Source organism: Gossypium hirsutum, chromosome D01 (genome assembly GCF_007990345.1).
Source record: "Gossypium hirsutum isolate 1008001.06 chromosome D01, Gossypium_hirsutum_v2.1, whole genome shotgun sequence".
Classification (NCBI taxonomy): Eukaryota; Viridiplantae; Streptophyta; class Magnoliopsida; order Malvales; family Malvaceae; genus Gossypium; species Gossypium hirsutum.
This window is the reverse complement of record NC_053437.1, coordinates 59,552,254-59,579,031: the sequence shown is the minus strand read 5'-3', so window position 1 is coordinate 59,579,031 and position 26,778 is coordinate 59,552,254. Positions and strand designations below refer to the sequence as shown.

Genomic DNA, 26,778 nt, shown 5'->3' with positions numbered 1-26,778 from the left:
TGATATTTTTTTAAAAATATGCATTAATAATTAATTTTTTCAATATGTTAGATTCAAGTTAACATTTAACGTCAAAAACTAATGATTAGACGGATAAAAGTAAGAAAATGAAACGACGATTCAAAATGATAGTGCTATATATATATATATAGATCTATTATCGACCCCTTGAAAAAGCAAAATGAGCTAACAAAAGAATATTGAAGTAAGTATGGAATCGATTTAATCAATTTGGTTCAGTTGATTTTGGAAATTAACTCAATTGTAGGATCGGTTTATTTGATTATGTCAGTTGATTATTGAATTTCATAATGAAACACGACTAAACCGACTTACTATTTAACTAATATTTGAATTCAGTTTCGTCTATTGAACTCAACTTGTGACAACCTATACTTTTTTAACAAATCTCACCACCATCATTTCTTTCATACTCAACCTTGAATTTTCAGTATATTTTTTGAGCAATCATCTTTAAAAGAAAAGGATTTAACAAAATAAAATATACAGTGTGAATGACGAAACTCCATGTTTAGAATTCCCTTGTTGGCATTGGCACTGTGAAAACTACAAAACTTTAAGGTTCCTTGCAAAGGGCTACCTTACAGGACTCATCAGAAGCAGCTTCTCCGCTTGATCCGGGAACAAAGTTATAAACAGATATGCACAGATGAGTACAGTTCCGAGCACAGCCGAAATCTTGCCTTGAATTGTCACCAAACCAGCTTTGCCAGCATCTTGCAACTCAGCTTTACCTACGGAATCAAATGTACCTGCAAAAAACAAGAACCATTTCATGTTTTTGTTCCTTGCATACATCACAAGCATGGTCATTACAACAGCACGCGGTTGATGTTTAACCTGGTTTTACAGCTTGAAGCCCTGATGTTATACATGCTATATTCTGGAAACCAGCTTGCTCCAATTTATTGGCAGCAGCAGTAGACCTTCACATTGAAAAAAGAAGTTCAGTTCCATCAATGATTACTCACATTGAGGCTAAAATGAAGATAAGGGCATCGAAATAACCATTCATCAGTTGAGTATATTCAATGCAGAATAGCCTTTAATCGGATCTAGAATGAATCGGATTCGGATGTATACTAATAAATCAGATTGCAAATCAAGCATATCCAGAGCATGGTAAGAACTAACCTCAGCCCCTCTTGACATACAAGTAACAATTTAGATTCGGGCGAAAACTGACTTTTCACGGACTGTACAAATTCAGGATTGAGTTTTGTAAATGGCAACCCAAAGAATAAGCCTGAAAAGTTATTGTGCAAAGTCCTCTTAACAATTGTGCCTGCACAAACAGAACAGATCAACATGTAAGTTATGTAGTACTTAAACTGAGAAATGAGCTGAGTTTAGAAGGAATGGAGATAGGAGGTTTCACCAGGATCATTGTCTGTGTTTTCAATGAAAAGGGGAACATGATAACATGATTTGATATGAGCTCGATCGAACTGAGATTTATCGCGGACGTCGAGAACGGCATAACCCTCAACAGCTATAAGTTTTTTGGCTTCTTCAGCATTTACAAAATTGACTTCAGCTCTAATGCTTAAGTTTCTTCTCCGGATAGGTGTGGCTCTTCCATAGTTGGTCTTTAATTCCAACCAGGTTTTCCTAGTGCTGAAATCTCATCTCAATTCATTACTTCCAATGTTCATATCTTCTTTTTTATTTAAATTTCTACAGTAGTTGTGATATTAAGTACAAATATCCCAACAAAAATGTTCATGCATAGAGCAAAATCAAACTGCATTGAACAAACTACTCCATTCTAAGATCACTAACCCATAGACATAGGAAAACTCAAAAATTCATGTTCGTTTTTTTTTTTTTTTTTGTCCATTTTCTAAGGAATCCAAACAAAAATTTACACAACAAATTACTCCGATCCCACATTTCTTGGTAAACACAGTGATCTTTACTGTTGAAAATTTTCAATTTTAGCACTCAATATGTATATTTCTTCGAGAAACTTGTCTTTCCAAACTCAAAATAAAGCTCAATATTGGAGCATTCTAATTTTCTCAGAAACCAAACAGTAGACCCAAATATCAGGTTTCGAAATTAAGCAAATTTGAGAAGAAAAGAAGTTTACCTTGTAGAAGAGAGGGTCAAATAATAACAAGTAGTAGCAATTCCAGCCATTGAAAGAAATATCTACTTGGTTTTGTTGCTGCTGCTCCTCTCCGTGTTTTCAGAGTGGTTACACTGGAGCCAGCTTAGAATTGAGGATAGCCACGAGATTGACCCAAGAAATTTGGAAGGAGCAATGGGTTTCTGCCACGTGTACATCAAAATCGGATATATGATATTATTATTTCTGGAGCCTTCCTCCTTTGATTTTGCTTTACAAGAACAAGCAATATAAAAAGTTGAAACTATATTGTATGATTTTAGATTGACCCACTCCCCACTCCTTTGATATTTAAGTTCTTTTTCCTATTTTGGCAATTGAGTTTGGTTTAAATGTTTATTATGGTATCCGAATTTTCTCAATTTTATATTCAATATTTTTTTTGTCTCAATTTGGTTCTTGAGTTTTTCTTTTCTCTCAATTTGATATCTATACTTTTTTTACCTAATGAGTTTTAGCTCAATTGAGCTCGAGCTTATTGTCACCGCAAGAGGGCATGTATTTAAACGCGTTGAAGCATTATTATCTTTATTATACCCTTACCTCGATTGGGAAACGTGACAACACAGGAACCAACCAAAGATACTCACTAGCAACTCTTTGCCTTGTACCATCCGAATGGTCACTTAGTGACCAACTACCCAAGTGCCTCGTACCCCCTCATGGGAGGGACTGTCCATCCAATTAAATCCTCTATTAAGCCATATGCTATTAACGGGTTGATACGGAATGAATGGAGGAAGCAGAAGAAAAATCAAATTTAAGTTGTTCGACTTGAAAAGGAAAGATTTGGATCCGATCTAAAAAGAAGAAATAAAGAAATTTAGTAATAAAGAAATCAAAAATAGTAAAAGAAGAAATTTGAGAATAAAAATAAATAAGAAATAGAAATTAAAAAAGAAAAAAGTGAAAGATAGACGAGTAAATCGATGGATATGATAATAGAAAGATAAAGGTCCAATTGAAGCATTTGAGATATAAATCCCAACAAACTCAATTAATGGCTCTAATAAAACCTCCGAGAAATAATCCTTGGAAAAATTAAAAGGTGAAGAATGAATTCCACGACTCATTGAAGAAAATCGAGAAAAAAACTACTTTTAAAAATTACAAAAAAAAAAATCTTGCACAAAGAAACAAACTCCCAGAGAAAAATTTATTAATGAAAACCAAATTATCTGCTTAATGAACAATAAAGAAACCTTTATATAAGCTACTAAGTACATCCAACTAAAACTCTAAAGTATACTAAAACTCTATTTAATCTAAATAAGTAGTTTTGAACCTTGTTTTTTGTTAACAAATAACTTAAAATACTTAATAATTATAAAAAATTCGTAATAAAAAATAAAAAAATAATAAGAGATATTAAATACAATATTAGACTCATGTATAATAAAAATTAAACCTAGGACTCGAATCCAATATGAAACGCTTGAGGTTGTGGGATTGATTAGGGTCCTTATAATGAAACGCTTAAGCTTGTTAACATTTTCCACATGAGCTTGTCATCATAGATTGGGACTTTAGACCCACAAACAAAATTAATCGCTTCTAATTCATCCTTGCTCCAAAATCTATTGTCTTGAAGCTTCAACTCTTCTTCTCGAATTTTTTTTTTGTGATAAAGTCTTGAACGAATAAATTGAATAAATTGAATTTTTTTTTGTAGGACTTTAGCTGCTTGGATTTGGATCTTGTGATTGGGTCTTGAGGGAAACTAATCACATTTCCATTATGACATTTGAATTAGACCAAGCTGCTTGTATCACAAGTGCATTCTCCTGAAGAGGGGATCACCCGGAAACCATTACCTCTCCTGTAAATATCCCAAGTTACCACATAGAAAGGAGGCTCTCTCCTTCCCACCAACAAATCCTAAGATGCTAAGCTCTCATCTTTCTCCTCTCCATTCTCCTACTTTTTCGACTCTCGGCCTCGGCTTGGGTGAACCTATCTTTTTCGGCACCACCCGCTCTCCTCTTTTTCCATGATATTCTACATAAACAGTCTTCCTATTTAAGAGTTGGGAGGGGTTATAAGTAGTTCTAAACGTTGTATATTTTTTTATTAGAGTACACATAAAAAATATTAATTGGGACATCTAATATCATTTGATCTAGATATCAAATTCAACATTGAAATTAAATTTAAGTACAAAATGATACATTAACTCTTATTTTTATAAGTTATAGAATTATTAATTATGAAAATGAATTGTTGATAAGGCAAACTCATAAAGTTCTAAAAATGGCATGAGAAATGGATCTGAGACACCCCATTGCTGTGAAAAGATAAAAGGTATAAAAATAATCAAATATTAAAATTGGTAATTAAATAAGTTAATTGTATTAAAAATTGAATTATTATTTGATATATTTTAGTGAAATTTTTTAACTTCATAAATTGACACGTGCCCTTAATTAGCATTTTAGAAAAAATAAAAATTAAATAAATGAGACAAATCATTTTTTTTAATCTCACTTGTAATTTATAGAAGCTAAGAACTCGACCGTTAATATATCTATTCAGTCCTTTTACTATTAGGAAGTGGGCATATTGGACCCGTCATAATGAATTGAAGTGCTTAGGCCCTTCTGCTTTTAAATTTGAAGCTAATTGGCAAAACTGATAAACGTGAGTCACGGGATTCGTCCTAATTTATGGTGTGGCACGTGAACATTGGGACCTAGATGGCATGTCATTTGGCAATGTCAACATGGAACCCTAAATTTAACAAGTGCAATTATGGATTTCACATTTAGCTAAAGCTATAACAGATTTATGGCAAAGATCTTCTCTTTCATTTCATTAACAACGATACTCATTATAACAGGCACCAATATTTAACAAATGCAACAATTCGTCGTCAAGAATTCCATAAATTCGGATGCATTTTTATTCAAACCAACATCCTCACTTTAAAAGTGAATAGCAAAAAGCAAAATGGAGTCCGCGAGTATGATTATATCTTCAAAAAACAAAGACAGATCATCGAACAGGATCGATTATCTCACGTTTCACTGGAAGTGCCTTCTCAACAGAGACATGCAAGATTTATGACTCAACAGGCCTTTTCTTGGTGGTGTATGGGTAATACTCCTTCCCTGTGTCCAGCCTTGTAGTCTGACCTCCAGCATCAATCACCGCAGAGGTGAATGCCAGAGCTGATCCGGCAGAAATAGCTGTTGAGATGCTCCTCCCTAGGAAATACATAACACGTAACATTACAAGTGGCCAAAGCTGATTACGTTTAACATAGATCAAGAAACCCATAAAAGGGCATCGACAATCCATTTTATTCCCCTTAAAAGCACAAAAACTTATGGAGATCAACTATATTAAGTAATGCCTTTACGCAACCCTCTGCTTCGAAAGTCAAACTCAGACCCCTAACTCAAGGATTTTTATCACAACATATTTCAGCTCAAAATTGTCAAGTCTTGCTCGACTCTACAGATAGTTCACAGTACAGATGAAACAACAAAGCAAGCAACTATCGAAATGTACGAAAAAAAGAAGAAGGAAATGATAGGTGACATCAGAAAGTATTAACTTTTACCATTCACAAGATGCAGAACTCCTACCACTACACGTATAACAAGTAAATATGTTTAGTAAATATCAACAAGACAAACAAAAACAAGTCAAAGCAATACTGGAATATATGAGTAAAACTTTAGCACCATTCCTTAGATGGTAGAGGAGATCCTAAGAACCATCACAAGTTTTGAAATTGTGAAGAGGTAAAGTTTTCTAAGGTTAAAGTTTTCAGTGACTTAGTTTAGATGAATCATCCAAGCTATGCCAATTATCAGAAAATATTGATGTAAGAAATAATAAAATCAGATAAAAAGTCACAAGGCGCACAAAGCATACCAGACTAGCACTCAGAATAAAATTTATACCTTTGAAACCGAGAATGGAAGCCCCAGCCACGAAACCACCAACGGCACCATTGACAAAGTCTCTCTTCATCCTATAATTCTGCAACAGCTGCTCAACACCAATATAGACTCCCCCAATTGCAGCAAATGTCATTCCATAATTTCCCATCATCTTTAGCGTTCTTACAAGCCCAGGTATGGCAACACTTCTCTCAACACGAGGCACATCATACCATGTAGCAACAACGGTTCCCCAGATAGTTCCAGCAACAAAACCAGTAGTTGCACCCTTGATTGTTTTCATTGTTGGAGTGTCATCATCCTCATAATACCTAAGCTCTGAGGGATCCGCAGCCATCTTACTGCATAACAACCAATATCGAATGTGTTGAGCCACAGAACTTTGTCTAGCATATATATTATAGGAAAAGGAAATGACCCAATTAAAATACATCTGCAAAGTAACAAGGATTGGGCGTGGGATACATAGAGGAAGGTAGTTCTCTCCATCCCATAAATCCCATCCTTTCCTGAGACTCAAGCTTGAGAATCTCAGACTTCTAAGTTCAATTTCAAATTTTAACCATTTGGTATACTTTCTGGAACACAACAACGAGCATATCATCTAAAGCAAATTAGAATTCAAAATGGACCTTCGATAATACCGGAAAACAACACAAATTCAATGCATAAAATCAACATAATCATACTGTCATATGTTCAAAATAATATAGAAAAGCACTTACAACTTGAAATAAAAACACATCCATATATTTGAAACCGTTAAATACAGTGAAAAAGGGCAATGAACCAATCATTTTCAGTTTAATTGCACAGCTGCGAACCAACAATGCCTATGTACCAAATTAAAACATCTTTTTTATTTCGAAAATGAGAAAAAAGAATTTCTGAAATGCTAATTTACTATCGGTCAGATCCCAACGGAAAAAATCATATTAAATTGAAAAAAAAAAGAGAGAGAAAACGAAGGAATTGAGAATAGATCAAATCAAGCAAATCAAAGGATTAGATTAGATTTATGAAAAGAAAACCCTAGATTATGCAGCTGACTCCAATAAATTGAAAGCGATAAGGTGTAGGAAAATAGCGGTAATCAATTAAGAAGAGAAAAAAGAGAAGGAAGAGAAAATGGAGGAAAATTACCTTTCGGAGGAAATTGGAGAAGACGAAGTGAAAGAGTGAGGGAGTTTAGCTCAGAAAGGTTTTCGAGAAGTTCATTTGCTTCTTGAAGATGCGCTACTAAACCTGTTACCCGCCCCGCCCGGCTCCAATAAATTCGGGTCTGGAAAGGTTCATTCGTTAGAAAATTTTAAAAATACATAAATATGAATTAATATGAATTAACTTTCATTTTTTTGACGTATTGTAATAAATAATTAGTTTTTAATAATTAACTAATAATTCTAAATTTTTAAGTTTATGGGGTGATAGTATAAATTGTAATCAGAGAACTACTTAGACAATATAATTACTATTAAAATTAACAAAAATAAATAAAGTAACTTTATTAATTACTCGAGTTCTCACCCCGTTCCAATTGAATTCAATTTAATTTAACGAATGATTACACATTATTGAGTACGAAAGTTTGGAAAAAATTGGCACAAGTAACCCACAAAGATTCCCTTTGGCTCACTGCTCGGCACATACGCAAGCATTTCTCCACCGGTTCTCGAGCTTACAGACTTCATCTTCTTTCTCTAACTCTGCATAAAACCACTCATTCTCTCTACTATGTTACATATAACCTGGTCTCCATTAAGAAAATTACCAAGATAGATATAAAAACAAGGTTCCTTACAGATGTTGCAGAGAGACAAATTTCTCATCTGAATAACAAGATTTTCTCAGAGAAAAAAAAAATCACTAGTTTTCTCTTTAAAATTTGTGATGACACCATGGAATATTACAAGCATGTACTGCAAACTTATCAAAATGGAATACTTGGAACCCCAAAAAACAAATACCATATAACAACAAGAAACATCTCAATCCATACATAACCTCACAAGCATTACTTGCACTCGACAACAGCTTCAGCAGCCCGTCGAGGCTTGTTTTTGCGTCTGCTACCGTTTTGTCGGTACCCAACCGATTTAGTTGCATCATCGGTGCTTGACTTTGTCGTAATGCCATTTCCTTTCTTGATTGAATCTATGTTTTCTTTTGCTTGCATTGATCTTTTCCTCTTCCGTCCGTTCTCTGTGACAGCCTGGTTTTTTATCTCTTTGGTAAGAACTGAAACTTTTATATCTTCACCATCTTCTTCAACCTTCTCCGCTTCATCTTCATCGATATCATCCTTCATCTGCTTTTGTGGCCTTCCTCTTCTCTTATATGCCGGTATTTTTTCATCTTCACCACTACCCGGATCTTCGAGAGACGAAACAACATTCTGCTTCTTTGCTTTTCCTCTTCCTCTTCTCATCATAAAACAACAACTTCAAACAACTAAAGAAGGTTTCTGCAAAGAAGAAAAGATGGATTCAGGCCAAAATAATCCATATTAAGTAAGAAAAGATTAACCAATTAAAGATTAAGCAAAATACATATAGCATGTCATCAGTTTATATACATACAGGCAATACTAAATAAGTGAAACATTCATGCTGTCATTCCATCATTACAACAAAAGAAATTGCTTGTTTATGTGTCTGTGTATATATATAATATGTATGTATGTATAATGTTCACTCTCCTAGAAACTTTGTAAAAACCCACCTAACTCAAAACAGAAACTCCTATTTGGTTCATCCAACTGCAGGTTTTCCCCATTTTTAATTAATAAGAAATGCATTTTCTTGTTTTAGTTCCTATTTTTTCTCTACATTTTCTAGGAATAAATCAAAGATAAAAGAGTTCATAAACACATAAATCATTGAATAGAACTATAATAAATCAAATAAAAAAGATTCAAGACAAATCAACCTTATCCCAAACTGAATTTAACCTGAAAATCCAAACAACCACAAAGCCATACAAATCTTCAAGTTTGAGTAACCAACAAAGAATAGAGAAACCCCCAAATCAATACCAAATACATAACTTCATGCTATTCACTTTGCAATATGAACTCATAACATCTTCAGTATATCAATCTAAGGTTTAAGTAAAGCAAAAGTTTTTATCATTTTCTGAATTACTAAAAGATAAAAGCATCTATGACTCCTATAATTTCACCACCAAACACAGCATTAACTCCTCATAAATGATAAATCAATACGACATAAAAGAAACATTTATATACACAGCTTTTTCTCTATGAATAAGGAAAGAACCAAGAAAAATGAAGCTGATCTTAAAACATACATCAATATTCTGCATCTTTGAAACAAAATCCCATTTTTCAGAATCTCGTTGGCCAATCCAATAAGTTACTATAACAGAAAAAAGAAAAGCTGGATTTTTTATTTCTTTCAAAGGTTGAGTGAAGCAAAGAAAGAAAGAAAGGAAGAAGTTTTTTTTTTCTTGGAAAACTATGATCTGAATGAGAAATAAAGAAAACCCAGATCAGTTAAAAGGAGAGATGAGCAAAGGCACAATGGGTTTTTAACAGAGCTCTAAGCCATGGAGTTGAGAAAGAGAAAATGTAGAGAAGGAAGAAGGGTAATAGATGAAGAGAAAAAAGTGTCAAAAAGATATGTATTGTTTATTTCTTGGGTGTTCCTTAGAAGGGTTGTTTTCTAGTCCTAGTTCTAGAGTTAGAAAAAATATTTTGTAGGGTAAAAAACTAAAGTAGAAAAAAGGTTAACTTAACAGACATTGCTTCAGTCCTCACTGCCAAAGAACAATTTGTCCACACTTTAGATCATCATCATCATCACTCTCTCAAATTGGTGGGTTTTGACTGACACGTGTAGGGTGATAATGGCCATTATATCAGAAGAGTAAGGGTTTATTTTGGGTAAAAATTTCATGAAGGTCCTTGTACTAGATATCATATTTGATTTTACTTAAAAAATAGATAAATTAACTCATATCCATTAGATCAAAGAACAAACTAATCTTTTTTATTAAAAATTTTAATTCTACTTAGACCTACCCGTCTAAGCTTGAAGACCCAACTGAAAAATAAGACAATTTGGGTAAAAATATAGACCCGAAAAATAAACTTAAATAAAAAATAAAGCTCTTTTAAAAAATGGACTAAACTCCAAACAATACTTTTTTGGCTCAGCCCCGACCCAAATTCAACAAAAAAATTTAGTTGTTTATTGTTTATTGTTGTTACGTTGTTTTGCTACTATTTTGATACTATATTGCTACTATTTTGTTGTTATTGTTTGAATATTATATAATTCTTATTTTATTATTAATTTTACTACTATTTTGGAGATATTTCCTTGTTTAGTTGCAACTATATTAGTATTATTTAAGTATAAAAACTTTTTTATATGTACTTCTAAATTGTTAGGAAACATTTATTTCAATAATTTTGTTATATTTAATATATTATATTTTTAAAATTCATTTTTATATAAAAAAATCTTTAAAAAATTAATATAGCCAGGTCGAACGGGTTCAAGTTTAGCATTTTTTATCCAAGCTGAGCTTGGGCAAAATTTTAGACCCACTTTTTCGGGTCAAGCCTGAGCTTAGAAAACAAACTTGATTTTTTGCACTAGCCCGACCCAAACCTGACCCGACCAACTCTAATTCTACTACAAAACCAACATGATTGACATAATAATCAAACAATGTGACACATGACAGACCATGTGTACCTTATATCAATGTATAGGGATCAATTTTTAATAATAGAAATAAATAAAATTTTTAACAGAAAAATCAGTTTACTTTTAGATCTTATGTACAGAGATTAATTTACCCATTTTTTTAGTAGAAGAAGTAAAATGTAATCCAACTCTTAATGCAAGGATTTCTATGATATTTTTACCAAGGCATTTTACATTTTTTATTTGTTTCTTTTCATGGTTGGCTAAAGGCTTGAAGGGGAATTTCAAAGCTAAAACTAAAACAGATAATTTTAATAAGTATCTATTGACATGAGGGTATAATCGTCATTGAGTAATAATATTGGAATATCCCAAAAGGAAAAAGAAAATTACACATGGAGTTATATTATATCTAAATATATAAACGATAAATGTCTGTATCTGATGAAATGGATCTGTCTTTGTAGTTGAATGGTGTTTTTCACACCATTACAAAAGATAAAGAAGGGTTTTTTTCCCTTTTTCTTTTAATTTATATAGTAATAACTTTTATTATTGGAGGATGGAAAAAAAAAAACTTGGGTTTAGAGATTGTACGTTTTCAAGTTCCAACAATGGACAATGTTCCCTATTGAGGCACTTGGGGTGTTAATAAAATAGTTTCAAGTACCAAAATAAAGTACTTAGTAATTAAAGGGAGAAAAAAAAAAAAAACCCATGTGTTGACTACGGTATTCACCACCTCAGATGTGACCCGAGTTCAAGTCACGCTAGCCACATTTCTATTAAGACATAAAAATAAAGATAGCTGAGGCTTAATTGATTGTTCAATGAATTTACCTTGAAAATTTAACCAAATTCCAAGTATGATTATATAGAAGTAGTTGATTTAGTCATTGTGGTGTTGTGAAAAAGCGAAAACAAAGAGTTAATTCCTTTTGACAAGTTATTGTCAATTATATATTATGCCACTCCCAAGTCCCAACAAATAATTGACAAACAAAGAGCATAACTCTCATACAAATATGTAGAACCGGAACAGATAAAAATACTATGGTATATGTACGTTAGATCAAAGAACAAACTGGTTCTTGTACATCAACATAAGGCACATGTGACACACCACGTGATACATGGTTATGCAATCTGATTCTTAGTACAGAGACCTCTATGGTATTTTTAACACCAGAACACAAAGCTGGTAACAAGTTATTAGTATCATGATGGACTCACTTTGAAGTCAATGGTTATAATAAGTAACGCATATGGATGGATGTCTAAATGCTGAACCCTAAAAAAAGGAAAATAAAGCATAGAGTAGGAACCAGAATCTAAAACTTTATTACCTGACGCAAATAAACTCTGTCCATACAGGCTAATCTGGCAGTTGAAGAAAACTGGTTCCTTTTTACTATGTATGAATGCAGGATGGGTGATGTTAAACAGCATAAAGTATCAGTGGAAAATTGCAAGAGATAACTCATAATGGTGCAATAAAATAGGTAAATAATGTATCATTTATCCATGTTAAGCTCTGCTTTTAGATCCTGCCAAACTCGAGGGCCACTAGGATGATGATTCACATATTGATTCAGGAATATTTTGTCTGAACATGCAACAATGGTGCTCAAGGCCAAGTCAGGCTCTGCTTTTTTATGATCTTTGAGCCAATTATACATTGCCATTCTAAGCCTGACCCTTTGTGTTGTATAGGAAAGAAAAGAGGGGAATGATACTAAAGACGATAAGGGGTAACCCAATTCGTTTACTAGAATATCAATCTTAGATTGGATAACAGTTTTTGATTGATTTAGGATTTGAGGGGATACGGTGACCATTTCAGACACGTCTGCCTTATCCAAACCAGCATTCACGATCGAATCAAATCTCTCTTGGAGCTCCCCTCCTCTGCCTCGAAACACCTTGAATGCTTTGTTCATCATGTTTGGGTTTTCTCCATATCCCAAGTCTAAAAGGAACTTCATCTTCAACCTTTTTGACTCTATATCCTCTCCTGAGTCTGGTAATGGCACAATTCTTAATCCAATAACCCATTTACTCAATTCTTGGGGATTCTCTTGGATGTATTTACAAAGCCTCTTTTTTCCAACATTCAAGTTACTAAGTAAACTATTTGTTTTCTTCAACCTGCATGAACCAAGTAATACAGTGTATGAACAAACAAGTTTCGCAATCTCATCCACCTCCATCTCAATCTCGTGAAAGAACACAAAACATTTAATAAGATTTGAAACGAATTGCTGAACTTGGATTTTTGGAAACTGTAGGAACATAGAAGATATCTGATCTATTGGATGTCCAAATTTCAACAGGAACCCGATTAGTGAAAACGTAGCATACCCAGAACCCTCAAACAAAAGCCCTGGATGCTGGTTGATTAACCTAACTAACTCATTGCTGAAGAACATCTCACTAAAGATGTTCAGAACACGAAGTATCAAACCCCAATTATATGAATCTTGATCTGCCAAATGCTCCTGAATCCAAGCATGATCAAATCCCATACTCCTCAAAATCTCTAATACCTTAATGAATTTCATATCTACATCACCAATCAAAACACAAGGGCTACAAACAATAATCTTAACCATAAAAGAGTGGCTAAGCCCCAGTTCTTGATAAGCTTGAAGCTTTAATGACAAAGCACCAGATTCAAGTTGGAACACTTGAATTGCTTTCTTATATATCCGACCAATCTTATTTCGTTCAATCCCGAATTGACACAAGACCCTATAATTCTCAAAAAACAAAGAATCATCACTCAAAAACATCAAATTCCTAGGAAGTAAAGGAGTATACTCCCAAGGCTTCAATCCCAAACTCTCAAAGAAAGGTTCGAATTCATTAATGGGATGATAACGTAAAAACCGCGCCATAGAGCTTCTAACATCCTTAACAATGTTAACCTTTTCCAAAAGGTTTCGTAAAAAATGAGGTGAGTTTTTGCTTATGTTCTCCGCATCCATAAACGGAATACTCCTAGTCCAATGCAAATATTCCAACAAAGCAGCTTGAGCCTCTTTCAAAGTGGCCCGAGGGATTTTGGGAACCTCTAAAACCTCACGCTTCACTGCTACAGCTGATCCTTTTGACCTATAAAACCTAGGGTTTTGCCTTTGTGATAAGTGAAACGAACCCATTACAAAAACTGGGGGGTTGAGTTGGTTTTCAAAGAAACAAGAAGATACCCATTTGAGAATAACTGATTTTCTAAGGTTTCGAAAATGGGTCATTATTAATTTGATAAAAAAATATGAATCTTTGCTAAAAATAAATAGGTAGAGAGAGCAGAAAAAGGAGGAACTTTTAAAGCTTGAAGAAGAAAACAAAAAAAAAGATGGCCTAAGTTTAGGTAATATACCTTGGATTTGGTAAGTTTTGAGAGGACCAATGGCAGTATGCTGGTTTAATCTTCGTCAACTGATACAGTGGCAGCCATGAAGCAGCTGCAGTGACCCGCTGAGGTTTTACAAACTCGGATTCCGGCAGGGGTTTTGGACGACGCGGGTTTAGAATTAGACTTTAAACAAGTGTAGAATGGTTATTAATTTATGGGATAATGTAACTTTTGGCCCCTGAACTTGGCAAGCAGGTCTATATTGGCCCCTAAACTTGAAAGTTGTTATTCATTTAAGCCCATTATGTTAATCACCATGGAAAAAGAAATGGGGATTATGTAACTTTTGGCCCTTAAACTTGGCAAGTAGGTCCACATTTTCCCTTAAACTTTACAACTAGGTTCAGTTTGGTACCTGTACTCTTTTTTTGCTCACTTTGGCACTTGAACTTGACAACTAATCCATTTTGATCCTCGAACATGAAAATTCTAAAAGTTTGATGACATAACACTCTGAGATTGTGCCACATCATCACTTGAAGAATAAAAAAAAATTTAGATGATAATGTGGTACAATCTTAGAGTGTCATATTCAAGGTTTTAATAATCGAACTGATGGTTAAACAGGTTAGACCACCAATTTTTGATTCAACTAGTTCAATTGTCGGGCCAAAAAAAATAGTTTTACTTGAATTTTTAGATTTTTATGAATTTTTAATTAATTAATTAATTATTGTTGGTTCGATGGTCGAACCGACCGAACGGTTGAATCAAGAATTGGTGGTCTAACTTGTTCAACTATCGTTGTAGTTATTAAAACACTGAATATGACACTTTGAGATTGTGCCACATCTTCATCTAAAAAAAATTATTTTTCAAACTTTGAGTGTCACGTCATCAAACTTTTAGATTTTTCAAGTTCACGAATTAAAATGAGTCTAGTTGTCAAGTTCAAGTGTCAAAATGAACTAAAAAAAAGTTGCAACTACCGAAGTGAAATTAGTCGTCAAGTTTAGGTGCCAAAGTGAACTTACTTACCAAGTTTAGAGACCAAAAGTTACATTATCCTCTTTTTTGTCACGGTCATTAATAAAATAGGTTTTAAAATAATAACAATTTTCAAATCTAGAGATAAAATTCGATAAAAAAGAAGTTTAAAGGTCAAAAAATATATTATCCCTTAAATTATAATCTTCTTTAATTATTAGATAAATTAAACCTAAATATACTAAATTATTAATAAATTTGCGTTTTATTCATTAAACTTAAAAAAAATTAGGCTTAAGGGTGTAAAAAGCCTTCAAAATTTTTCAAAAAAATAATTAAGCCCCTTATTTTTTTGCACTCAATTGAGCACTTGAACTTTCAGAATACATAAAAAAAGCCCTCAAACTTCTTAAAAAAATCAATTAAGCCCCTACTTTTGTTTTCACTCAATTGAGTACTTGAACTTTCAAAATGCATCAAAAAGACCCTCAAACTTTTTCAAGAAAAGCAATTAAGCCCCTAATCTTATTACAAATTAGAAAAAAATTATAATAAATAATAAATTTTATAAAAATTATTAAATTATAATAAAAATATAAAAAATTATAATTATTAAAAATTATAATTTTTTATAAAAATCGTAAAAAAATAAAAAAATTGTAAAATTTTGTAAAAATCATACAAAAATTAACGACTCCTAATTTTTTTCAGTTAAAGTCATCACGTGTCTCAACACAATGTGACGTGTGGCTAAAAATGATAAAAAAATAAAAAAAATCAATAAAAGTTATAGAAAAATTATAAAATACTTCTTTTGGTACAATAATTTTTATAATTTTTTTACGAAATTTATATTTCTTTATATTTTGTATAATTTTCTTACGACTTTATAAAATTTATAAATTTTTTTATATTTCTATATATTTTATAATTTTTTACGATTTTTATAAAATTTTACAATTTTTGTTCTAATTTTTAATAAAAGCAGGGGCTTAATTGCTTTTTCAAAAAAATGTTTGAGGGTCTTTTTTATGCATTTTGAAAGTTCAAGTACCTAATTGAGTGCAAAAAAAAGTATGGACTTAATTGCTTTTTTTTTAAATTTTGAAAGCCTTTTTAATATATTTTGAAAGTTCAAGTACCCAAAAAATATTTCGAGACTTATTCTTTATGGCCGGCCCAATTGTGTAGGGATACTCTTTTTTTTCTAGGGTTTGTCTATATTTTCTTTACGCCATTGTCTCATCTTCCATAGCGTATGCAATCTGCAGTTTCGTTTTTCTTCCATTAAGAATGCATTGAAATCAATCTCTGTTTGGGTATCGTTCGGCACCTCAAATTCTGACGAAATGGGCAAAATTGACTCAAACATGATGCAACGATGAATGCCCAATGTAATTTAAAACAGAACGTAATTTAGGGGTTAGTGTCCCGATCTCGTATCAAAATGGAGCATTCTTGCCATTATACGTGGTATTGGAACAAAATTGGTTCCTATAGAAACGCTATTAGAATGATCGGAAACTCATCATATTTGATTAACCCTTTTTTTTATACACCAATGATTGGTCTATTAATTTTTAAGAATAAATTATATTGTAAGCCAGCAAAGTTATGCTTTATTTATTTTTATCATCCAATAATAAAAAAATTAAAATAATCACTTAACTATTCACATTTGTCTTCTTCTTCTTCTTTTAATATCCAATTTCATTAACTTTGTGATGGAGATAAGACATGGAAGTTCTAAATTTAACTTAATAACAAGTTTAACCCTCAATATTTACACATTATGTTAATTTTATTATAATTCCAATAAAAAAGAAATATATCACATTAAAAATTGTTAAAATGTTAGCAAAATTATTTATTTTAATATTCTTGATTTAAAAACATCATTTAAATAAATAAAATTAAATTTACTATGAATCATACATGTAAGATTTAAACAAAGTTTAAACAAAATGGATTTTAAAAAAGAGGAAAAAATTAAATAGTAATTTACACCACATTGGCCCAAAAGATGACATGAACAAGCCATACAATGTTAAAGCATCAAGAGATCAAATTCCTTTGATATCGCAAATTTTTTTTCATGTGAACCTCAATTTGAACTGTAATCTTAGTGATATGGTTATGCCAAATGGTAGTTGAAATCTTGAGTTGTTTCGCGTTTGGTTATCTGAGGAAGTGGTCAAGGAGATAGTTTGTATTCCACATCCTCATCCCTTTTTAGGATCAGATAGAATTATTTGGACATGTATGGCTTCAGGATCTTTTTCGATATGTAGCGCCTTTTGGTCTCTTAAGGAGCATTCTTGGAATGTGAAAGATGTATTCTAGAAGTACCAAGGGCTGCAGAGAGTTAAAATTTTCCTTTGGCTAGCTTTTAAGCAAAGGCTCTTGACTAATTTGGAGCGTTCTAGGCGGGGAATTGGTCATAATAGCTCTTGTCTTGTTTGCGGTTGTGAAATTCAAGATACTCTCCATGCTCTTAGAGATTGCTCGGCTGCAAAGGAAGCTTGGTTACAAGTCTTTCCTATCAATAGGCAAAATCATTTCTTCTCCAAATCCTTATAGGATTGGTTGAATTCTAATCTCTGCTCACATGTACGAGTGTCTGATCGAGGGGTTTCTTGGTCTTGTCTCTTCAGGTTAATTGCATGGCGTATTTGGAAAAACAGGAACCTGTTTATTTTTCAAGGCATTACTTGGATGGCTCTTGAAACCGTTAAGGTTTCCATTAGTTGGGCACAACAGTTCGATCTCAACCATAGAGGCAATAAACAACTTCCCTCTACGAATGCTCCTCAAACAACTATGGCCAATACGTGGGTTAACTTGTTCATTGATGGTGCAGTTACTAGCGGTACAGGAAGTCCTTCTACTGGGGGTGTTTTACAAGATCAACATGGGAGTTGGATTTTAGGTTTTAATCATTGTTTGAGACATCTTTGAACCAAAACTTTGGGGAATCTTGGATGGTTGATTAGTGATGCTTAGAAAAGGGATTAAAAATGCCACAATTCAAACGGATAATTTGAAGGTTTCCAGGGTTTTACAAGAAAATATGATGACAGACTCCAGTATCACTGTACTCAGAAGAGTTCAAAGAATTATGAGATTTGAAGGGAATTGGTGCATCAGATATATCCCTAGAGATATTAATAAAGTTGCTGATTATTTGGCGAAACTAAGTCTAACAGGGAGTTCAAGTCTTCAGGTTTATGATAGTGCCCCGAATGAACTTTTAGAGCTCATTCAACAAGATAAGAATAATGATGCTTTTATTCAATTTATATTTATGCAATTTTATTTCTATGTTTTTCACAAAAAAAAACTTATTATGGAGAATAGCCAAACACAATAGACTTCACAAAAACACTAAATTTTCAAGAATGTATCATGTTCATAACAATAAAATCATCACAAATTTACTTTAACAAAAATTCATCCATCAATATGCAAACAAAATTATAAACAACGTATAACTCAAAAATATACTTTAGCTTATTGCGGTGTAATCCTTTACAAGCTATTTAAGCTTTTGTACTTTTTTAGCTTTCCCATGCATGGTTCTTCATTTTTCTTTTCCTGTAGCCTCTTTCTTGCATTTAATATATTGTGCTTTTACTCATTTTCATTGCAAAAATGTGACAACGGCCCATGCATCCTTAAATGCATGGTGGAACATTAAGTCCCACCCATCATCTCATAATCCCTAGTTGTAACGCCCCATAATTTTTATTTTTGTTCTTGCGAAGGTGTGACACAATTGTATATCTACTTCAGTGGTTAAATGTTTTGGGTGTGTGAGAGGTCCCAAGTTTAAGCTAGAACTTAGGCAAATTTTGGTATTTTTATGAATAAGCCCTATCTTTGGTCAGTAGGCTTTTAAGTAAAAGTTGACAAATAATTAACAAAATGGGCCTGCTGGTCTGGTGGATAAGTAGAGTGTTGGTGTAAAGGAGGTATTATGTTCAATTCTTTGTGATTGCGTGGAGACAGTATTTTTGCTCCAATTTCAGCTAAGAGTTGTGTTGGGGCCAAATTCTGAGTAGTTGTGTTTTAGTGGGTTAATAGGGAGTGATTTTAGGAGATAATGGGGGAGAGGTTATCAGAAAATAATCTGATTATCTTTTTGTTACAGAAAAAAAGTAGAGTTTCAGTTTTCTCTCCAATTACCCAAACTTTTTCTGACGTTTTCTTTTTCTTTTTTCCCTCCTTTGCCGATTCTTTCCCCTAGTTGCTGCCGAAATTTCCATTATTTTATTCCCCTTTTGTTTCTTTCTTTATTTTCGAAATGATTTGGTTATTCATTGTTGGTTGCGTGTGTTCGGTAAGTAACGATTTTGTCTATTGTTAATCATTCTTGGTTAATCTCTGAAAGGGGGATTTCTTTTTAGTGTTTAGGAGTTAATTAAGGGGCTTGTGGTTTTGAATAGACACTGTGATTGTGCGAAGTCGTGGTTACTGAAGCAAGGTAAGGGTTTTCTTAGGTTTTTAGTCAAGTTCCTTCCAAAATAGGTTGATTGAAAATGAATTAAGTGATTAATCTAGAGATTTGTTGGTCGATTTTTAAGTTCTGCAGGCTTAGGAGTGCTTACGCATCAGAAACAATACCAGGTGTGTACCCAAAACGCATAAAATGGGATTTGGCGAAAAGCCGTAATTACTTGCTGTTGAGAAATAAGAGAAATGAGAGAAAATTATGTGAAAGATTGTAGAGAAAGGAAATAAAGGTGTTATAAACTTGGAAATCAATATTCTGCACTAAAATAGTTTTGGATAGCAGCAGTATTCTAACTTTGAAAAATCATCAAAAATAGTGGAAATTGAGTAGAGGTTGAATAAAATACTAAATTAAATTTTATTGAGTCTAGTTTTTAATGGAAGAAATAGTGTAAGCAATGAAATTGTAAGTTATGAAATATAATGAATTTTGGGAGACAATGTTAGAATGGGTTTGGGTTCCCCTGTTCTGACTTTGAAAAAAATCATCGAAAATTGTAAAAAAATAATTAGGGGCTTAAATTTATATGTTTAAATCCTTAGCGAGTTTATTTTCATGAGAAATAAACAGAAGCATCATCTAAATTCCGTACTAAGAGATAAATAATTTTTAGTAAGGAATGGTTGAAGCTGTCAAACAGTAGAATCGGGATAGATTTGAAGATTTTACTCTACTTATTTTATGAACCGTAAAATCTAAAAATTTTATGGTAGAAAGGTATTTGAGTTTAGTTTCGAAAACATCAAACGGATCTTAATTTGGAATTCTTTAGCTCAAGATATAAATAATTTAGGGACAATGACTCAAGTACACAACTTTGAATGAACATATAAGTAAACAGTGAAAATATATATAAATATTTAGCTAGCATAGGTTATATTAAAAATGGATCACATGGCCAAGGCCAATTTGGGCCGAGTGGACCATACAGGTACGCATGAGCATGTTGACCTATTTTTGCCGGAATGTTTCTAAGGTTGCACGGGTCGCCCAAGTCGACTGTGAACCTACTGTAAGGTTGGAAAGCACTACTTAAAACCTTAAATGTATGAAATTGACTGAATGATATATGTATTGAGCATGTTAATATCTGAACCGAATATATGTACTGAAATTGCATAATAGCATATCATCCATTCTATGTTGCATTGCATTGGGTTGAGGGTTGTATTCGGAGGAAGTGTACTGAAATGTACTGAAATGCTTTAAGCCTAATTTATTGGCAGCTCAGCTGCAAACTACTGTTTTGTGTCGCATTCGGTACTACTTAGAGTGTAAGGATGAATAGGTTAATTATATCCCCACATGGAGTGTAGGGTTGGACAGAGATGGTGTGTAGAGGTTGGATGGGTAGGATTTTGCTACTACATAACTGTTACTGCTATTGATACTGTGATGGGCTAAGGCCCTACTACATTTTTGACACTGTACTGAGATGGGCTAAGGCCCAAACTGTCATTGATACTGAAAAGGGCTTAGGTACAAGATTGTTCAACTGTGCACTGTGAATACTGATTGTTTGTTTGTTTCTGCAGGATTACACACTTAGTTTACGTAAACTCACCCTTTTTGTTTAATGTGCACAGGTAATCCCCAGACTTAGACGGATCGGTGCGACGAAAGACTCAGTGGTGACCATATAAATTTTTGGACTTCATGGTTTTCAATTTACGTTTTATGATTTAATAATTATTGATTATTTGGGTTTTAATTTAAAGACCCTCTGGGACTTTGGTTTTAAATTTTGGGTGTTTATTTATTTATTTTACTTTATGGATTTATACCTCCTAGTAGTAGGAAATTCGATTTTCAAAAAGTTAAAGTAGTTTTTAAACGCATGATCACTTAGACTGTTTTATTAAAGCTTCCGCAACGAGGGATGTTTCAAAAAAATGTTTTAAATGAATAAAGACGACTTCCTAAGTTCTAACAAAGGTTTACTAAAGATAATAATATGGAATTTTTTCAACGTAACAACGAGGTTTCAAAAACACTATCGTTTAACATTGCCAGATACGGCCATAACGTCTAGGCTAGGTTTGGGGTGTTACATTTAGTGGTATCAGATTCAGGTTGCAAAACTCGGCTGTGGATTATGGGTTTTAAATTTGGTTTTTGAAAAATTGGTTTTTAAATGATTTGAAATATTTCTACTGGGTATGTGGTACACCAATTCTCTGACGCTGATCCTGTAAGCATTCTGAAACTGATATATATTATGATATACTGAAACTACTATAGGTAGTATACTATGAAAACACTCTAGATGATGTATATTAAGACTGTAGCAAAACTGATAGAGACTGCGATTTATGAAAATCACTTTGAATTACTGAAACTGTTAACATAAAACATTTGCTAGTAAATACTGAAACTAAAACTGATGTATAAAAATTCGTAATACAGAGAAATTTGAATAGACATAAGCGCACGAGGTATTCATGGACGTGGTACTCAAGGTCGAGTTAGAGGCCGTAAGGGGGTTCGATCTAAGTCCTCTTTCCTAGGTAATATACTGAATTTGGACACGAGTGAGACGCCTGTGTCACCTGCTATTGAGACTGAGTCTCATGATCGCATGGCTGGGGATGACGCATTGTCCCAGGCTATGTTGAGGATATTAGAGAGGGTCGCTGGTCCTAATACTGGATCTGGGGGCCGTGGGTCGGTTACAGAACGACTCCGATTAAATGGAGCTGAGCTCTTCAAGGGTGTCACTGGGGTCACCCCTAATGTGACTGAGTATTAGATTGAGGCCACAGAGAGGATCATGGATGACCTGGATTGCACCTTCGAGTAGAAGTTAAAGGGTGCAGTCTCGCTGCTACGTGATGAGGCTTATTAGTGGTGGCTTACTGTTAAGGAAGGCACTCAGCTCGAACGTCTGACTTGGGAGTTCTTTAAGACTGCTTTCCAGGGGAAGTATGTGGGAGCTAGTTATGTGGACGCTCGTATGAGGGAGTTCTTGAATCTAACACAGAGAGATCGATCAGTGGCTGAGTATGGGGCTTAATTCTTGTGACTGAGCCGCTATGCACGAGGTATGGTGGCGATTGAATATTAACGTTGTGTCCGCTTTGAGGGTGGCCTCAGAGATAATTTGAGAGTCCTGATAGCTCCGCAGAGGGAGTGTGATTTTTTTTCACTGGTTGAGAAGGTGAAGATTACCGAGGAGGTTAAGTGCGCTGAGCGCCAAAACTGTGATAGGGAGAGAGGTAGGAACAAGAGGGATTTGGAGCCCTCGAGTTTTGTGCAGAGGCCTAAGAAAAAGGCCAGAGCTTATGGGGTGAAAAATTGGTAGCTGAAAAACTGGTTCGCAAGGGATGTGAGGCGTATTTGGCCTACGTAAGTGTTTCCACTTTTGGGGACTTTACTGTAAAGGACATCAGAACTGTAAGGGATTTTTCGAATGTCTTTCCTGAGGAGCTTCCAGGTTTACCTCTGAATCGAAAAGTGGAGTTTGGGATTAAGCTTTTTCCTGGTACAACTCCGGTGTCCATCGCTTCCTATCGAATGACACCGAATGAGCTTACGAAGCTCAAGGCTCAAATTTAAGAGTTATTAGATCGTGGGTTTATCTGCCTTGGTGTGTCCCCGTGGGGAGCACCGGTACTATTTGTTAAGAGAAAAGATAGATTTATGAGGATGTGTATCGACTACCGAAAACTAAATAAGTTGACTATTAAGAACAAGTATCCACTTCTGAGGATTCATGATTTGTTTGACCAATTTCGAAGGGCGTCTGTGTTCTCCAAAATTGACTTGCGTTCAGGGTATCATCAATTGAGGGTTAAGGAGGCTGATGTGCATAAGACGATATTTAGGATTCGTTATGGTCACTACGAGTTCCTAGTGATGCCATTTGGACTGACTAATGCACCAGCATCTTTCATGGATCTGATGAACTGAGTGTTTCAGCCCTACCTGGATTGGTTTGTAGTGGTGTTCATCGATGGAATATTGGTTTATTCAAGGACTGAGGATGAGCATGATAAGCACCTTAGGATTTTTCTTTAGATTTTGAGGGAAAAAAAACTCTATGCTAAGTTTAGCAAGTGCGAGTTCTGGTTACGTAAAGTAACATTTCTGGGTCATGTGGTGTCTGCTGAGGGGATTCGAGTTGATCCTCAAAAAATTGAGGCTGTTTTTGATTGGAAGCATTCTAAGAATGTGTCTGAGATCCGCAGCTTTTTGGGGTTGACAGGTTATTACCGATGGTTTGTGGAAGGATTTTCATTGATTGCAGCACCCTTGACTAAGCTACTACGTAAAGGTGTATCATTTGACTAGACTAATTCATAGCAAGAGAGCTTTGAGAAGATTAAGACTGTACTGACTGAGGCTATTATTCTGGTACAGCCTGAACCTAGAAAAGAGTTCACGGTTTAGAGTGATGCATCACATGTCGGTTTGGGATATGTGTTGATGTAAGATGGTAAGGTGGTTGCATATGCGTCTTGTCAACTTAAGACACACGAGGTGAACTATCTGATACACGATTTGGAGTTGGCCACCGTAGTCTTTGCATTGAAAATCTAGGAGCATTATCTGTATGGTGAGAAGTGTATCATCTACACTGATCACAAAAGCCTCAAGTATCTCCTTACTCAGAAGGAGCTGAATTTAAGGCAGTGAAGATGGGTTGAGCTGCTTAAAGATTACAACTGTACCATTGAATACCATCTTAGCAAGGCCAATGTGGTGGCCGATGCATTGAGCCGTAGGGCTATGACTGATCTGAGAGCGATGTTTGCTCGAATTAGCTTGTTCAATGATGGGAGTTTGTTGGTTGAGCTTCAAGTCAAGCCAACTTGGATCGAGTAGGTTAATGGTAGACAACTGGAGGATGAGTCTTTGGGTCTTCTATTTCGATAGATTGAAAGTGGTAGCATTATAAACTTTTAGTTGAACTTTGAGGGTGTGTTGTGTTTCTGATATGTCCCGAATGATTCGGACTTGAGGTAGTCTATTTTGAAAGAGACACATAGTAGCCCTTATGCTATACACCCTAGCGGAAATAAGATGTATCAAGATCTTCGGGAGTTGTATTGGTGGCCAGGGTTGAAGTGAGAGGTTATAAATTTTGTGGTTGGATGCCTGACTTGCCAGCAGGTTAAGGCTGAGCATAAATTGCCTTCGGGATTGCTACAGCCGATTAAGATTCCGCTATAGAAGTGGGAACGAGGAATGATGGATTTCGTTAGTAGGTTGCCTTTAATACCCACTAAGAAAAATTCAATGTAGGTCATCGTAGATCGATTGGCTAAGTCTGCACACTTCATCTCAATCAGGACAAATTATTCTTTGTAGAAGCTGGCGAAACTCTATATTTCTGAGATAGTGAGACTGCATGGGGTATCGATTTCGATCATCTCTGATAGGGATCCTCGTTTCACATTTTGATTTTGGAAAAAGGTGCATGAGACTCTGGGTTCAAAGTTGGACTTTAGTACTGCGTTCCATCCTCAGACTGATGGTCAGTCATAGAGGGTGATTCAGGTACTGGAGGATATGTTGAGTAGCTGTGCTATTGATTTCTAAGGCAGTTGAGAGGATTATCTGCCGTTAGCGGAGTTTGCCTCTAATAATAGCTTCCAGTCTAGCATTCAGATGGCACCTTACGAGGCACTGTATGGTCGTAAGTGTCGCAGTTCTTTATGTTGGACTGAGTTGGATAAGCGACGTGTTCTGGGTCCTGAGTTGGTCTCTAAGATAGAGGATAAGGTTAGATTGATTCGGGATCGTTTGAAAGCGGCTTTTGATAGGCAAAAATCTTATGCAGATTTGAAGAGGCATGAGATCAAGTATTCTGTGGGAGACTTCGTTTTTTCAAGGTCTCACCATGGAAGGAGGTACTGAGGTTTGATCGTAAGGGCAAGTTAAGCCCTAGGTTTATTTGGACCTTACCGTATTCTGAAGCAAGTGGGACCAGTTGCTTATCATTTGGTGCTACCTTCGGCATTGGATCGTATCCATGATGTGTTCCATGTTTCTATGTTAAGGCGTTACTGCTTTGATCCTACTCATATTGCCCCTATTGAGGAGATTAAGGTTAGGCCAGACTTGGCTTTTGAGGAGGAGCCTGTCCAGATTCTGGATCATGACGTAAAGGTTTTGAGGAAGAAGCCTATTCCTCTGGTGAAGGTTTTATGGCGTAATCATAACATTGAGGTGGCCACGTTAGAGCCTGAGGATGCGATGTGTTAGTAGTATCCTTATTTGTTCTGATCAAGTAAATTTCGAGGCCGAAATTTTCTTTTACGAGGTAGAGTTGTAACGCCCCAGAATTTTTATTTTTATTCTTGCGAAGGTGTGACACAACTGTATATCTGTTTCTGGGTGTGTGTGAGGTCCCAAGTTCAAGCCAGGACTTGAGCAAATTTTGGTATTTTTATTAATAAGCCCTATATTTGGTCAGTAGGCTTTTAAGTAAAAGTTGGAAAATAATTAACAGAATGAGTCTGCTGGTCTGGTGGATAAGTGGAGTGTTGGAGAAAGGAAATAAGGGTGTTATAAACTTGGAAATCAACATTCTGCACTAAAATAGTTTTGGATAGCAGCAGTAGTCTAACTCTGAAAAATCATCAAAAATAGTGGAAATTGAGTAGAGGTTGAATAAAGTAATAAATTAAAGTTTATTGAGCCTAGTTTTTCATGGAATAAACATTGTAAGCAATGAAATTGTAAGTTATGAGATATAATGAATTTTGTGAGACAAGGTTAGAATGGGTTCGGGTTCCCCTGTTCTGACTTTGGAAAAAATCATCAAAAATTGTAAAAAAATAATTAGGGGCTTAGATTTATATGTTTAAATCCTTAACGAGTCTATTTTCAAGAAAAACAAACGGAAACATCATCTAAATTTCGTACTAAGAGATAAATAATTTTTAGTAAGGAAAGGTTGAAGCTGTCAAACAGCAGAATCGAGATAGATTTGAAGATTTTACTGTAGTTATTTGATAAACTATAAAATCTAAAAATTGTATGGTAGAAAGTTATTTGAGTCTAGTTTCGAAAACATCAAGCGGATCTTAATTTGGAATTATGAAGCTTAAGATATAAATAATTTAGGGACAATGACTCAAGTAGACAGTTTTGAATGAACATATAAGTAAATAGTGAAAACATATATGAATATTTAGCTAGCATAGGTTACATTAAAAATGGATCACACGGCCAAGGCC

At 34.4% G+C, this 26,778-nt stretch overlaps 4 protein-coding genes across 5 annotated transcripts; all 4 read right to left on the bottom strand.

Annotated features, from left to right (window-relative positions):
- Positions 1-312: 312 nt before the first annotated feature.
- On the bottom strand, positions 313-2,453 carry LOC107922186 (rhodanese-like domain-containing protein 9, chloroplastic). The gene is made up of 5 exons (XM_016852080.2): positions 2,114-2,453; positions 1,400-1,638; positions 1,156-1,306; positions 862-947; positions 313-773 (listed from the first exon to the last, which is right to left on the bottom strand). Exons 1-5 carry the CDS (start codon positions 2,161-2,163, stop codon positions 598-600), a joined length of 702 nt encoding a protein of 233 aa, XP_016707569.1. The 5' UTR covers positions 2,164-2,453; the 3' UTR covers positions 313-597.
- Positions 2,454-5,021: 2,568 nt separating this feature from the next.
- Positions 5,022-7,342, bottom strand: LOC107922523 (outer envelope pore protein 16-3, chloroplastic/mitochondrial). Its single transcript, XM_016852603.2, has 3 exons — positions 7,204-7,342; positions 6,061-6,401; positions 5,022-5,355 (listed from the first exon to the last, which is right to left on the bottom strand). Exons 2-3 carry the CDS (start codon positions 6,395-6,397, stop codon positions 5,210-5,212), a joined length of 483 nt encoding a protein of 160 aa, XP_016708092.1. The 5' UTR covers positions 6,398-6,401; positions 7,204-7,342; the 3' UTR covers positions 5,022-5,209.
- A 476-nt stretch (positions 7,343-7,818) lies between these two features.
- On the bottom strand, positions 7,819-12,114 carry LOC107922451 (uncharacterized). 2 transcript variants are annotated; one of them, XM_041087523.1, is made up of 2 exons: positions 12,083-12,114; positions 7,819-8,524 (listed from the first exon to the last, which is right to left on the bottom strand). In XM_041087523.1, exon 2 carries the CDS (start codon positions 8,489-8,491, stop codon positions 8,075-8,077), a length of 417 nt encoding a protein of 138 aa, XP_040943457.1. In that variant the 5' UTR covers positions 8,492-8,524; positions 12,083-12,114; the 3' UTR covers positions 7,819-8,074. The 2 variants fall into 2 exon arrangements, with proteins under 2 accessions (XP_040943457.1, XP_016707986.2); XM_016852497.2 differs by lacking the exon at positions 12,083-12,114 and adding an exon at positions 9,370-9,854.
- A 111-nt stretch (positions 12,115-12,225) lies between these two features.
- LOC121213612 (transcription termination factor MTEF18, mitochondrial) lies at positions 12,226-16,319 on the bottom strand. The gene is made up of 3 exons (XM_041086410.1): positions 16,315-16,319; positions 14,119-14,277; positions 12,226-13,859 (listed from the first exon to the last, which is right to left on the bottom strand). The coding sequence occupies exons 1-3, from the start codon at positions 16,317-16,319 to the stop codon at positions 12,251-12,253; spliced, it is 1,773 nt and encodes a 590-aa protein (XP_040942344.1). The 3' UTR covers positions 12,226-12,250.
- Between the last annotated feature and the right edge of the window lie 10,459 nt (positions 16,320-26,778).